A 14,012-nucleotide genomic window follows, 5' to 3' on the forward strand; every position below is an offset into this window, starting at 1 on the left:
AAGGCGCATACTAAACACTAGGCGTGTGCCAAATAATCGTCATGACGATGCATCGCGATTCGAATTTTCACGATCTACTGCATCGATTGTTGACGCCACGTATCGATTATTAATTAAAAAATAAAATAAAATAAATGAATAATTAAAATGGCATGAATGGTTGGCGAACATCAAGCATTTCCGGGCAATACTGCGACAAGTCATTCATAAACAAAACATGTAGTGTATCCAGTAATAATAATATTTGGGTAAAGTAACCTCCAAAAGTCGTTTCAATAAATACAGCTATGAATGAATTGAGTTGCTTTGAGTTATCAATTGAACACACTATCCAGATCATACACAGCCAGTCAGCCACTGGTAATGGCTTAATTTTTTTCTAACAGTGTTCAGTGAAAATTCGCAATGCGTCGCAATGCATCGCAATAATTCAAGTATCGCGATGCATCGTGGCATGTGAATCGTGATACGAATCGAATCGTGACTTCTTTGGCAATACCCACCCCTACTAAACACTGAAGGGTTCCATGCCCGGACTCCAAGACACACAACACTACTGACCCAAAAGCACAAGAGAAGTCAGCTCCAATATGCTGAAAACCATATAAATAAGCCAACAAAGTTTTGGAATTCTGTTCTGTGGAGCAATTAAACAAAACTGGAACTTTTCGGGCCTATGGATCAGCGGTATGTCTGGAGGAAGGAGAATGAAGCATATGCTGAAAAGAACACCCTGCCTACAGTGAAGCATGGCAGTGGCTCAGTGATGCTCTGGGGCTGCTTTGCTGCCTCTGGCACTGGAAACCTGCAGAGTGGGGAGGGCACGATGGGTTCAGTATCAGGAAATCTTAAGAAAAAACATCATGCCGTCTGTGATAAAGCTGAAGCTTGGGCTTCATTGGACCTTCCGGCTAGCAATCCGTGGGTATCCAAATTGGTTGGAGCAGTTGACAGACACGAGAAATTAAAGTCCCACATTACGTGTAGTCTTAAATTAAAGCTATTCAGCAAAGTATTGACCAGGCCCTTGATCAAGCAGTTGTAAAAGCAATATGACCAGGTAACTTAAAACCGTGAAATAATGAAGAGGCTAATCAGTGTGGTGTTGTACTTGGGAAAACAAGAACTGGTATATCGTGGGCATGATGAATCTGCTTTTAACTCTTAGTCTGAACATGGGTAATTTAATTGAGGAATGTGCAGTACTTTGCGAAATTAACTAATCTCTTGCATCGCTGATGTGTGTGCTTGCTCAGGGCTATTCAGCCAGCAAAACTTTTCTTCACTTCACTGCAGAGGCGATTTCTCTAAGACTGCAAGGGAAGCTCAGCTTCCCCTAAAATGTCGAAAATGAAATAGTCAAATATGTACTGTTGTGTTAACATTTCATTGACTACAAATGCGTTAGAATACGTTCATGTCGAAGACGAGTTCGATCAGAATCTTATCCAAGACTGACTCGATTTTGTTAACTTGTCATACATTCCCGTAATGTCAATGCATTTGATCGTAGAAGCCGAGCGTCCATTAACTTGAATGAGACTGCATGGAACAGTTTTTTTTCATTGCCTCGAAACTCGACGGTCATTGGATAAATGCCCAGATTTGTCCCGCCCCCGAACGCTCAGCGTCTCTGGGCTAGGGGTGGATGGAGCAGTGGGCTGGCCTGGGCTAGCCTGGACGCTGGGCTTCCGCGTGATGATTGGAGGATCAGTCGAAAGGCTGAATCACTTTTTGATTGACAGATATTTTGAGATATACACAGTCACTTGAACACCTAGGCTCAGTCCCATCGCGGATTTTGCAAGTGAAGTTTTACGACCAACTGCAACCCATTTCTTGATATTTGCTTGGCGAAATTGCTTCCATTATTAATTTCTTACACTGTAAATAAACAACATTCATCGTATTTCCTTCTTTCAGTTTAACATACTTTCCGACTGTTAGAGTTTAATATTGTTTCGTTAGTTCGTTCATTCATACTGTTGGCTAGATCGGAGTGAACTAGCCAGCTAATAAGGTGCACACAATGGCAGACAATGCTAATATCGTCGACCTGATTTTGGCGAAGCCATTTGATAGTCTTCCTTACGAGGAGGAACTTAGAATTAAACAGCAGGGCAGATCAACACCTAAGATTGATTTGGTGCAAAAAGTAGGGAAAAGTAAAAGGTCTTTTCAGCTCTCCTAGTATGACAAAGTTAGCTGGCTGACTGGAAGTGCTGTGACAAATGTTTTGGGGGAAAATATTTATTTAATGTCAATGTTTTTTCTTCTTTTAATAATTTTACTTCAATGAAAAGGTAAGATTTTTGTGAATATTTTGAGTGAAAAACCAAGAGGATTAGCAGCAAAGACATATTTTTTATAGCCTGTTTAGCTCATATTCACTAGGGGCGCCAATATTTGTGGAGGGCACTGTAGGCTACTACAACTCAGCATACAGAATGGCAACAGGAGATAAATGAATACTGTTATTATCACCTGTATAAAAGCAATATTACTGATTTAATAAATTAAAGGTGATCCCACGTGTTCTCGTTTCGAGGGAACGTTCAATAGAGCAGGCTGCACAAAAGTCTGGCATCTTCACTGGCAATAAAGTCAGCAATTTTCTGTCGAAATCACAATGTAAGATGTTTAACAAACAAACCCGATTGGAAATCATGTGCAACTTCAGTTTTATCATGTGCAACTTAAGTTATATTGAAAATAAAGAACAATTATGCCTCGCCAATTTATGTAAAATGACTGAGTAGTAGACTAGCCGTGATACACAATTAAGCTGCACATTTCAACATGTTCAAGCATCCAGAATTATTACCACGATAATGACGACTATATCAAGCCATTTGTAAATCCGTCAAGATTTCAGCGAGATAAGAGTGTAAACGTTTGTGAAGATCACTGACGTTACCAAACGTACCACTGATCCCTCCAGTTAGCTCTCATGTCGTAAGACGGCCTCCTGTGAGGACGTTCAAGACTCCACCGTGAGATATCTAGCCTTTATCTATGATCCTGACCCCCTGGTTGCTTTTTTTGCCAGCCCAGACGATGGCGGTAACGCACCATTTCCTTAGTGTGCCAACTACAGTTAATTATCCAAAGAATAAGATGTAACTTTACCTTGTTCCTCGTAGACAGCCACAGTAAGCGACAACAGGAGATTTAATCGCGGCAAAATTCGTCAAAGTAAAAGTCCGATTCAAAGTTTTGTTTTAAAATACGGTTTGACTAGTGCGTTTTACGCAAATACCTGTTGTGCAGCCAACTACTTTAGATAAACACACTGCATTTGCAAATGTTGTCATTTTATTAGACTCATCTTGCTAATAACCATGGAATGAGAACATTTCGTTTTTTTGTTGTTATTTATAATTTCTCCATTAAATCTAATGTAGATCACCACAACCAGAAGGTTGCATTTCACACCAAGGTCCACATAGCTGATTAAAAACTATGTATTTTATACTGATTGTACCCTATACATCGCTGAATAAATTGTGCCTGTAGATTGTTTAATATGCATAGGCAGAACATAGTTGTTTTATGACAACAGAAGTTGGCTCTTTTCATATAAAAAAAAGACATTTCGAGTTTTTCCCCTTCAGTTTTGCTTTGTATTTCCAAACTTCCTAACTTACTTCCTAACTTCCTTACTGTATGTTGCCAATGGTACAATAAACGTCCCTATATAGTTCGTGCTTTTATTTTAAAAACATTACTAATGGCGGCCATTTTTTTGTTATTGACGCAGGCTACACGCTGCTACTTTTCCTTGACCCCATGTACTACTCATCTACCGTGGACGTGGAACAAGTTAAGTTTACGTGGCAGCTGTCTAACTTATTTGATTTGTCCTTCACATGGTTTAGTTTTCATTAGCCGCAGATCGGAATAGCGTCAGCATAACCTAACGAGTCGAACTCTTTAGGGTTGAAAGGTGATGCCACTTAGCTAGCAATCCAGCAGGACTAACTAGTCGTCAAAGGCTCCTGAATAGGTTTTATTGGCATTGTTGTCAGCTTCGTAACGTAAACGTCACATGAGGACGACCTCATCTCTGCCAGGCTTTTTCTCTTTGCTATACAGTAGTTAGGTGATGTTTTGGTAGAGTTAAAATGCTTACTCATAGTCAAATTCAGTGTAGTATCAGCTAGCTAACCCTAGCTAAATTGTTGTGACAGTCACCGATACTACCGGCTATCGAAGCAAGCCCATGTTAGCTTAGTTACTGTTATCTGACTTCACCATGGCACCTATGGGTATCAGGTTGTCCCCTCTTGGAGTGGCTGTGTTTTGTTTGTTAGGACTTGGTGTGATCTATCACCTTTATGCTGGAGTGATCTCAAGCAGAATAAATTCGTTTAGACAGCAGAAAAACGTGGATTTACGCGATTTATTAGCTCTTTCTATCGAAGCTGCTGTCGAAGGTGGACGTGAAGTAAAGAGAATCCGTGAGGACAACGATCTCGAGGAGAGGTCGAAGGGGAAAACCAAGGAGGGGGCCAGTGAGAAACTCACATTAGGAGATTTGAGTTCTCACCGCAAGATGTATTACCTCTTCAAAAACACGTATTCATTTCTGCAGGTAAGACCTGGCTCCAACCAGTTTGTGGCCCTGGCCCTTAATAAACTTAGTGCATCCATTTGTATCTTCCTGAATTTGCAAAGGTCCGGTATTATCCAGGATACGCTTAATCCAAAGCAATTTACTAAGGCATCCTGCAGTGACTGCGAATCGAACTTGGTTCAACCGTTTACAACAACTCATTTGTATTTGTAGGAATGTTAAGAAATATCAAGAGTTTGTTATATGATTAACTGTGAATTAGGAGGTTGATTCTGTCTTGGGCCCTCCACACAGGTGAACTCAGAGGAGCACGAGGAAGTAGAGAGAGACCTTGCGGTGTGGTCACGTGACATTCCCAATGACGTCCAGCAGAAAGTCAGAGCAAGTAGGGAGGTGGCTGCAGATAGGATCACTGTTTGGATTGATCCACTGGATGCGACACAAGAGTACACAGGTAGGAATCTTTTAGCAGATAACAATACATTATGTCTATATGCTATGTCTTTAACAGTTACATTAATAATGGTGTAGCCAGTGAGTGTGCTTACATGCACTTTACATTTAGTCATTTAGCAGACGCTTTTATCCAAAGCGACGTACAAGGAAACTGCATTTTTCAGGAGCAGTTAGGGGTTCAGTGCCTTGCACAAGGACACTAACACTTGGTAAGGAGGAGTGGGGAATCAAACTAGCAACATTCCGATTACTAAACAACTCCTCTACTTCCTGTACCACTACCGTATCTCCCCCATACGTCTGTTCCAATCACTCTAATCCCTCTATACTATATGAGAATATTTATACATCTACTTTAGTTTCTGACAATGGTTTTACGCAAGCTTTCCCCTAATGAAAATAATTGTTCAATTTCTTAAATCTTGAAAGACATAAACATCAAAGAAACCTTGTGTTACATTTTCAGCTGATATTTTGAATTGTTATGCAACGTTCCATCTTTGTGCATCTATAAACATCACTTGAATCAAGTCGTGCTTGTTCAAATTACCCCTTCCTGTTGTGGATAATTAATTAAATGACCAAGTTGTGGCAGGTCTTTTTTAAACTCCATGTGGGGAGAGAACCGTACACAGACCCACACGCAAAGCCTTCTTAGGGAACTAGTAGCACATTTGTAGTAGCTTCCAAACATGTGGTAGTATGATATCCATAGTCAACACTTTCCAGGAAAACTGGTTTGTCTTGGACACAACCTTATTGAACAAACTGACCAAACTGCTATTGATTATTGTCTTATTGTATGAAAACCTGATCATAACCAGGGCCTGTATTCATACAGCATTTTGTCTTCCTAAATCACATTGAAAGTTCTCTTAAATCACAAAGCATATGAGACCAGCCTTCACCATGGAAAAGTGAGAACTATACTAAGAGTAAGACTCTGTGGCTATGGCTGAAATCAAGTGGCATGTGCTACATTCTGCAAAGAGCCAGAACTAACTACAACCCTAAATCAGAAGAAGTTGGGATGGTATGTTAAATTGAAATTAACTTGAGTAACTTTGTCCCATTCTTACTGCTAACAAGTGGTGTCCACCAGTACGGGGTGGTCGTTGTCGCATTTTGCGTTTCAGTCCAGCACCTGCACCTGCACCTGCACCTGCACCCTCTTCTTCCTCAGCCATGCCTTTGAAATGTGTGCAGGATGTGGTTTTGCATTGTCTTGTTGAAATATGCATGGGTGTCCCTGGAAAGGATGTTGTCTTGAAGGCAACACAAGTTGCTCCAAAATGTATGTACTTTTCAGCATTAATGCTGTCATCACAGAAGTGTAAGTTACCTTTGCCAAGGGCACGGACACACCCCATACCATGAAAGACCCTGGCTTTTGGACTTGTTGCTGGTAACAGTTTGGATGTTTTTTTTCTTCTTTGGTCCAAACCACACGGCGTCCATTTCTTCCAAAGAAGACCCAAAATACCAATTTGTATGACCATAATACACGTTTCCACTGTGTGATCCCAGGTGCTTCCAAGCCCAGAGAAGTCAACAGCGCTTCTGGACACGGTTAACATAAGGCTTCCTTTTATCAGTAATGTTGTAACTGGCATTTGTGGATGTAACTACGTATTGTATTGCTTGACAAAGGTTTGCCAAAGTAATCCTGAGCCCATGTGGTCCTATCACTTAAAGATGAATGACGGTTCTTGATGCAGAGTCGTCTTAGGGACCGGAAATTGTGGTTATTCAGCTTAGGCTTAGTCTCAATTAAAATGTTGTGCTCTACTGTGTCAAAAGCTGCACTTTGGTCAAGAAGATTCAGAACAGCACAGTCACCAGAGTCATCAGAGAGGAGCAGGTCATTGGATACTTTTAAAAAGGCAGACTCTGCTATGATGAGCTAGCCTGACGATGTCATACTTTGTCATACTCAACAAAATACTTTTCTGCAAATTATTGAAAAGTAACACTATGGAGTTTCTGGAGCCGCCAGGTAGGGGTTGACTCGCTAGTTTGTCATAAACAAAGTAAGCTGATTTAAAGCTTTCTGGAGCCGCCAGGTAGGGGTTGACTCGCTAGTTTGTCATAAACAAAGTAAGCTGATTTGTTTATGACAAACTAGCGAGTCAACCCCTACCTGGCGGCTCCAGAAACTCCATAGTGTTACTTTTCAATAATTTGCAGAAAAGTATTTTGTTCTAGCAGCTTTAACTGCGTCCTGGTAGTTGAGACGGGTGTCTCTCAGAAGCTTACCATGTTTCCACTTCCGCCCTGCTTCTGCACCTTAAGGCTCTGGTGGCGTCATTGAGCCAAGGTAAACCTTTAGGTTTGGGCCTTTTCCATTTAAGGGGGGTGCAATAGAGTCTAAAATAGAAGAACCGGTGGTGTAGAATAGGGAAGTTAGTTCTTCAGTGCTTAGATGGGGAGGGGAAGCCTCAATAGTGCGTATTTGGGGCAGCTATGAGGGCCTGGGAGAAGAGTTAAGGAATCGAGAGCAGCGTACAGGGAGATGAGAATTAGTTGGTAATAAAGACAGTAATAAGTAAAATAGATTAGCACTATGATCTGACAGACAGGCATCAGTTTGACTTTGTTAGGAAAGTTGTTGGCAAGCTAGCCAACATAGCTATGACAATAACATTACAAAGAAGCTGACGTGAGAGCACTTATAACTAGCATCAATGTCCAACTGTGTTATAACAAGCTTGCTTGCATCGCTAATGAGATGTCTTGCTAGCGGCTAAACTGTTGACAGCGAAACCTGTTGAAATCAGCTTACTTTGTTTATGACAAACTAGCGTCAACCCCTACCTGGCGGCTCCAGAAACTCCATAGTGTTACTTTTCAATAATTTGCTCACGCATTTGTTGTCAAACTGGCGATCCTCTGCCCATCTTTGACTAGGCCTATCCTGGATGCTGCTTTTGTACCAAATCATAATTACAATGTCCTGTTGACATCACTAGTTTCAAATCACATCATTGTTTAATTGTTCTACCTCATTACTACCCCATACAAACTTCTTTTGGAATGTGTTGCAGGCCTGAATGGCAGGAATGGATGTATATTTACAAATAAACAAATAAGTTGACCCGACAAAACATGAAATATCTTTGTTTTAAGTAAATAATTAAATACATATAAAATACAGAGTACAACAAAGGGCATCATCACACAATTTTCCAAATGTATTTGACACGTTTGTGTAGACAGTAGCCAATTTAGTTTTACAATAATAAGTCGTAGACTTCTTAACTGAACCGAACATGTCCGAACATGTCCGGCAGCATGAAAAATCATTAACAAAATGGCATTGTGAAGATGCATTTTCCCAGTTATCAAGTAGCACGGAGTTGATGGACACTTAGGCACTGATTGTGTTGGTTGGTTGGTTGGTGACGATAGATACTTTATCTCTCATGAGGTCCACAACAATCATTATTCCTTTGTAAATGAGGCGGAATCAATTAATTCTGTGTCGTTTAATGTTTCCAAAAGTTGCCAACCTACACATTTGTCTTGCTTAAAAAATAAATAAATAATAATTTCAAAAAAACACATTTTCCCTAAAAAATATTTTTTAGTAATTATTCACCAATGGTTACTAACTTGTAATTCTCTCTCCCTCACACCACACACACACAAATATAATAAAGACACCCATTCTCCCATTCTAAGTCAGAACTTGAACAGTCTTAACAGACAGCTCTAATTAGGCGCAGACAGAAGATATCAATCTTCATAATGCCAGGATATTTTTTATATGATAAATGTTGTGAAATCTGTGATGCTGCAGCACACTGATGCCTGAAGGACAAGTGCTCTCATACATGTCCTTTATTGATATTAGCACTGTCTTTGTTTTTGACAAACCTAAATGTTTGATTTCAGTGATGATTACATAGATACATTACATTCCTAAAATATGGGAGTCTTTGGCTACTTGTGTAGGCTCAATGTACCTCAATGTAACCCCATTCACAGGAGGTGGGAACTCTGACTGCCTTGCATGTCTGTGAGATCGAAGTGGGTTGTGTAGTTAAACGTGTTTGAGTTAGTGTTGTGTAGTACTTATAAACAAACTTTAAGATGGTGAACTAATGTGAATTTTGTGATAGACTGCTTTGTCAGTTGTCATTTTCTTTTTAGTGCTCATGTCCGGTCTTTCTCCACAGAGAACCTCAGGAAGTATGTTACAACAATGGTCTGCGTGGCTGTAGATGGTGAACCTGTCATCGGTGTGATTCACAAACCCTTTACAGGATACACTGGTAGGCCCAGCTATGAGTTCCACATAAAGAATATATTATGCCTTAATGTTCAAAGGGTAACATTTCACAGACATACAGGATATTTTCAAGTCAGTCTTTTTTGTAAGATTAACTTTGCCTTTGGCTGCTGAAGGGTATCAACTTCAACAGTAACATTTCAAGTGTATACAACAGCATTTCAGTTTGATGTAAAACAGTTTCAATGTGGAATTTCTGTTGATATTCTGGGTTTTACCCCTCCACGAATACAATGGCAAATGTTTTACCTTTAATGTTTTTATAAACTACATATCCCTGTAACTACTGTGAAATATTGGATGTCCTAGATCAGTCTTATGTTTGCTTCTTTGCAGCTTGGGCTTTGGTTGGTGATGGTGCCAATGTACTTCCACGATCGGAATACAGCATTAATGCCCCCAAAGTCATCGTCTCCCGCTCTCATGCAGGCAAAGTCAAGGGCTTCATTGAGGACGCCTTTGGAAACAATACTGTCATCATTCCAGCAGGGGGCGCAGGTACAGCACATTTCAACCCTCTAGACTAGTGTCAGCAAGGAATTCAAATTGGCTTGGATTTAAATCCCAATTTCTTTACCCCTTTATAATACAAACATCATGATAGTATTGACATAAACCTTCCAAAAAAAATCAGCTGACAAATTCAATTATTGTTTTAAAAGTATATAAAATAAATTAAAATATACGAGTGTGCACATTTCTTAGTCACTGCACCAGTTGGACAGTCCCAACACCCACTAGTTCATTAGTTTTCGTTTAAGGGTCAAACAAGGTCAGCCGGGACAAAGTTAACTATAACTGCCACAAAATGCCATATATTTTGAAGCATTTTTTTTTTTTTAACAAATAACCACTGTCTTGTCCACTCAGAACGCATAACATGATAAAGACATAATTAAAAGGTATTGCCAAACTTTTCTATTCTATGGCCAATGTGATGTGATCTAATAAGGAACTTCACCAGGATGAATTGCTAGTTGAGGTTCAACTGGATGATTAAAAGGAACCATTTGGATACCATAATAATAGGGAGATAAACGCTATATGGCCATATAGAGTATGCAAGTTGACTGGAAGTATGTCATTTTAGTGTTAGCATTTGAGCACGTCCCGATTCCCTCCGCTGGCTTCACTTTTGACTGAGTGTACGCTGTACTCTTAACCTTGGGTCTCCTATAAAACGTAACATTACAGCTCTCACGCCTAAAACATCAGATTAATTTTAAGCAACAGGTTGCAGCTAACAAATCAAGCTAGTGTCTGCTCACCTTGCAGAATTGGTGACGCATTAGCTAAGTGACTTGCTTTGTAGTGCTTTTTTCACATTGTCCAGCAGTGGGATAGCAACAGGCATATAATGGGATATAATTAAATATCATGGGGCAATACAGAGATGCCATACACATGCATTTTACTGAACAGAATTGAAGTCAGCATCTCTAAAGCAGTTATTTAACCACCACAGGAGGCATTAATTTTCTCATAGTGATTTGTTTTTCTTTTTTAACAAACGGGAACTTGTGAAAATGTTAATTCTCAGCATACATATAGCCTAGCCCTTAGAGAAAAAGTTTCCAAAACGGTTCATCACTATGGTCTGGTTTTTCCACAAGCCAAAACTACATTTTGCAATGAATATATTTACTAATGATATTAGAAAAACATACAAATATGGCATATAAACTACCCTGTTATAATAGCTGAAATTGTGCTGGCTATAAAAAATCCATTTCACTCTGGAACCACTGTTTAAAGAAGCTGACATTTTCAAGATCAGAGCATATCAGAATCACCAAAGTGCTTAAATCTGGCTCCAACTCCAAATGGTTAAGAGATGCCTCTGAAATATGTCTTATATGTTGAAGAGATATATGTTGATTTGAGTATGTCCATGATCCTTCCAGGTTACAAGGTGCTTGCCCTTCTGGACCCCCCTGATGAGGAGTATGAAGAGGCAGATATCTATGTCCACGTCACCTTCATCAAGAAGTGGGACATCTGTGCAGGCAATGCAATTCTAAAAGCACTTGGGGGTCACATGACCACGCTGAAAGGACAAGAGATTGATTACTCTGGGTCTGAGAGAAATGACGGGGGACTGCTCGCTAGTGTCAAAGTGGACCACAAAGCTCTGGTGGACCGGCTATCTAGCATTGAGAAAGACAAACACTAGATATTCTGAACACATGAGTCGGATAGGATGTCTGATAAACTGATGAAGCAACCACCAAACACTCTTGAGCTATATGTTGTATAACTATTCATATTATTGCTTTTGTATAAAGACATGGTAATATAGGAAGTAGCTCTACATTGTTTTATATTGTTTCTGTGAACTGTATGGGTGATTTTTGTTTTGTTTTGTTAAGAGTGCCTTTGGCATTAAAAAACTGAAAGGGGTTCAGCTGCATTAGACTGGTACTTGATATTCCCACAGATTGAGTTGGTTTTAGAATCTTAGAGCTGTGAGAATTGTTAAACTTTAAACAAATTGGCCGGCCAGGAGTGTTCAGAGCCTTTTTTACAGTTGGGTCTAATAAAATAACAGTGACTAATACAGGGATGTTGACATTTAAACTCTTCTGATGTGGGAAGTAGCTAGCTAGCAGTATCCTGGAGGTAGTACTTTATGTTACAACTCTGAATTAAATTTAAATAAGTTGGCAATGCTCTTATTCTATAAAGAGTTCAAATTTTTTTCTGAGGGCTTGCCTTGTGGGTGTTTGGACCTGATGCATCTGCATGAAAATGAGTTTTGAAACAGGACCTTATTAAGGCTACTTCCCTATAACTGTGTAGGGTGTTTACCTTCGTGCTAAACTGTGCAGACAGTGACAGACTGGTGTCTTGTGTCTGTATTGATGGATGGTGCCTGACTACTGCGGTTGGACCTTGGCTTTTCAAGCTGTCTGTTCTCTTACTCCCAACCCTGTCTCTTACTGTAGGAATGATTTTCATCTTGTGCTCTTTGTATGTTTGATCAAGGTAGAACTCGAGTGAAGAATCAAGTCTGCAAACTAAACACACATTTTTAGGTACTTACTATTTGTGCATTTTAGAAACATTTAAAACAGCTTTATAAATAGGCTTCTTTCTCATTTGGTATCCGCTTACAGTGCTTCTCATGCTATTTCAATAGTGGTTTCAACAGCTTTCATGAGATTGAATATTTGTAAATTATTTCTGGTTATGGTAATATATGTATGTTTAATATATTTCATCCATTCTTACAACAATACAATGAAAGAATGTAGTCTGATAATTCTGTTGATGTGATGTATGTCCGTATACACAATGGGTCAATCTTGCTCCTGTTATAACATAAATTCACTGTGATGAATATGACTTCACACTGTCAAGCTTTGTTTTGGCAAATTGTTGAACAGCTTTATGTTTACATTGAAGCTGTGGTGAATATTGTCATATATATATGTCTTTTTGTGTTTTTTGTGGTGAGCATGAAGTATGAATGACAAATCAGAGGGGGATGTTTTACATTTCTGATTAAAAACCTTTAAATACTGCATTAAGTCTGTAGATAATATGGGCCTATTGAAGTCATAGAATACTACCAACCGTTATTCTGAAACACCAGAGTGCTAACAACATACCAGGCAGAGTTTTATTTAGGTATTGTTTTTGTGCACATCATTTTGGTCTTGACCAGCCCTGTAAATGTGTTTAATTATTTCGGGCATGATGACATTATTTAGGAGCAGCCTGATTGGAGATATTGAACAATTAGCACAATAAACAAAGAAGGTTTATTATGCCCATTCTCAATGACATTTGACCTTTGTGATGGCTCTAATATCATATTCTATTTGACCTTCTCTCTATTATTTGGAAGGTGAATGTATTGTAATGGTGTGTGTAAAGGGCTGTGTGTCATGCGTCAGTGGACTGGGCCTGGACAGATATCTTGCAGATGCCAGCAGTTTTTTCTTTTATAAATGTAATTTAGTCTTAAAACAAACTGGAGTGGAGCTTCCTGTGTACATCATGGTGAAACACAGAGCATGCATGAGGAAAGCGTTTGAGGTATCAATCAATCAACCCATATAAAATGTGCCGCTTTCTCTATAGCCACTACACAGACTGTTGAATAAGGATGAGGAGGAGGTTGGAGATGAGCATTCAATTACCTCAATTCTGCAGAGGGTTTAAAAGATGTTGGATAAAAGTGCCATTTTTGTTCGCCTTCCCTTTGTATGGCTTTAATCGATCTACATGCTTTCAACATTTTCCTTAGATGAATTGTGAGGCTGCTTAGATAGACACCATCTTACTGATTTCACACACATTTTGTTCACCTCATACATCTATCCTGATACATTCCATTAATGAGCCCCAATGAAATTGTCAACCTGTAAGAACCAATCTTATGTTAAGGGCTTTCATTATTTGACTCTACAGTACCCATTGTGACTGCCTGAATAAGAGTCCACAATAATGAGATGTGGATCCGGCGGAGAAATATATGAAGTATGACTAAGAGGCATGAAAGGTAAACTGATTAAGCATTTGCCATCTGTGTTGACCACCCAGTCCTATTTTTGTTATGTTGAACAACTTGCAATCTACCATGCATAATAAGTGTATGAATCATGTGATTAACTTTGCTATGCAGTGTTGCAAGAAAAATGATTCAAGGCCATTTCAAATCAAATAATTGAGCAGACCAGGCAT

At 39.3% G+C, this 14,012-nt stretch overlaps 1 protein-coding gene across 1 annotated transcript; it reads left to right on the forward strand.

Annotated features, from left to right (window-relative positions):
- The first annotated feature begins 3,786 nt into the window (after positions 1-3,786).
- On the forward strand, positions 3,787-12,847 carry bpnt2 (3'(2'), 5'-bisphosphate nucleotidase 2). The gene is made up of 5 exons (XM_080836855.1): positions 3,787-4,594; positions 4,871-5,030; positions 9,211-9,306; positions 9,660-9,821; positions 11,228-12,847. The coding sequence occupies exons 1-5, from the start codon at positions 4,256-4,258 to the stop codon at positions 11,494-11,496; spliced, it is 1,026 nt and encodes a 341-aa protein (XP_080692981.1). The 5' UTR covers positions 3,787-4,255; the 3' UTR covers positions 11,497-12,847.
- Positions 12,848-14,012: the final 1,165 nt, after the last annotated feature.

The sequence above is a fragment of the Sprattus sprattus genome (assembly GCF_963457725.1).
Source record: "Sprattus sprattus genome assembly, chromosome: 4".
Taxonomy (NCBI): Eukaryota; Metazoa; Chordata; class Actinopteri; order Clupeiformes; family Clupeidae; genus Sprattus; species Sprattus sprattus.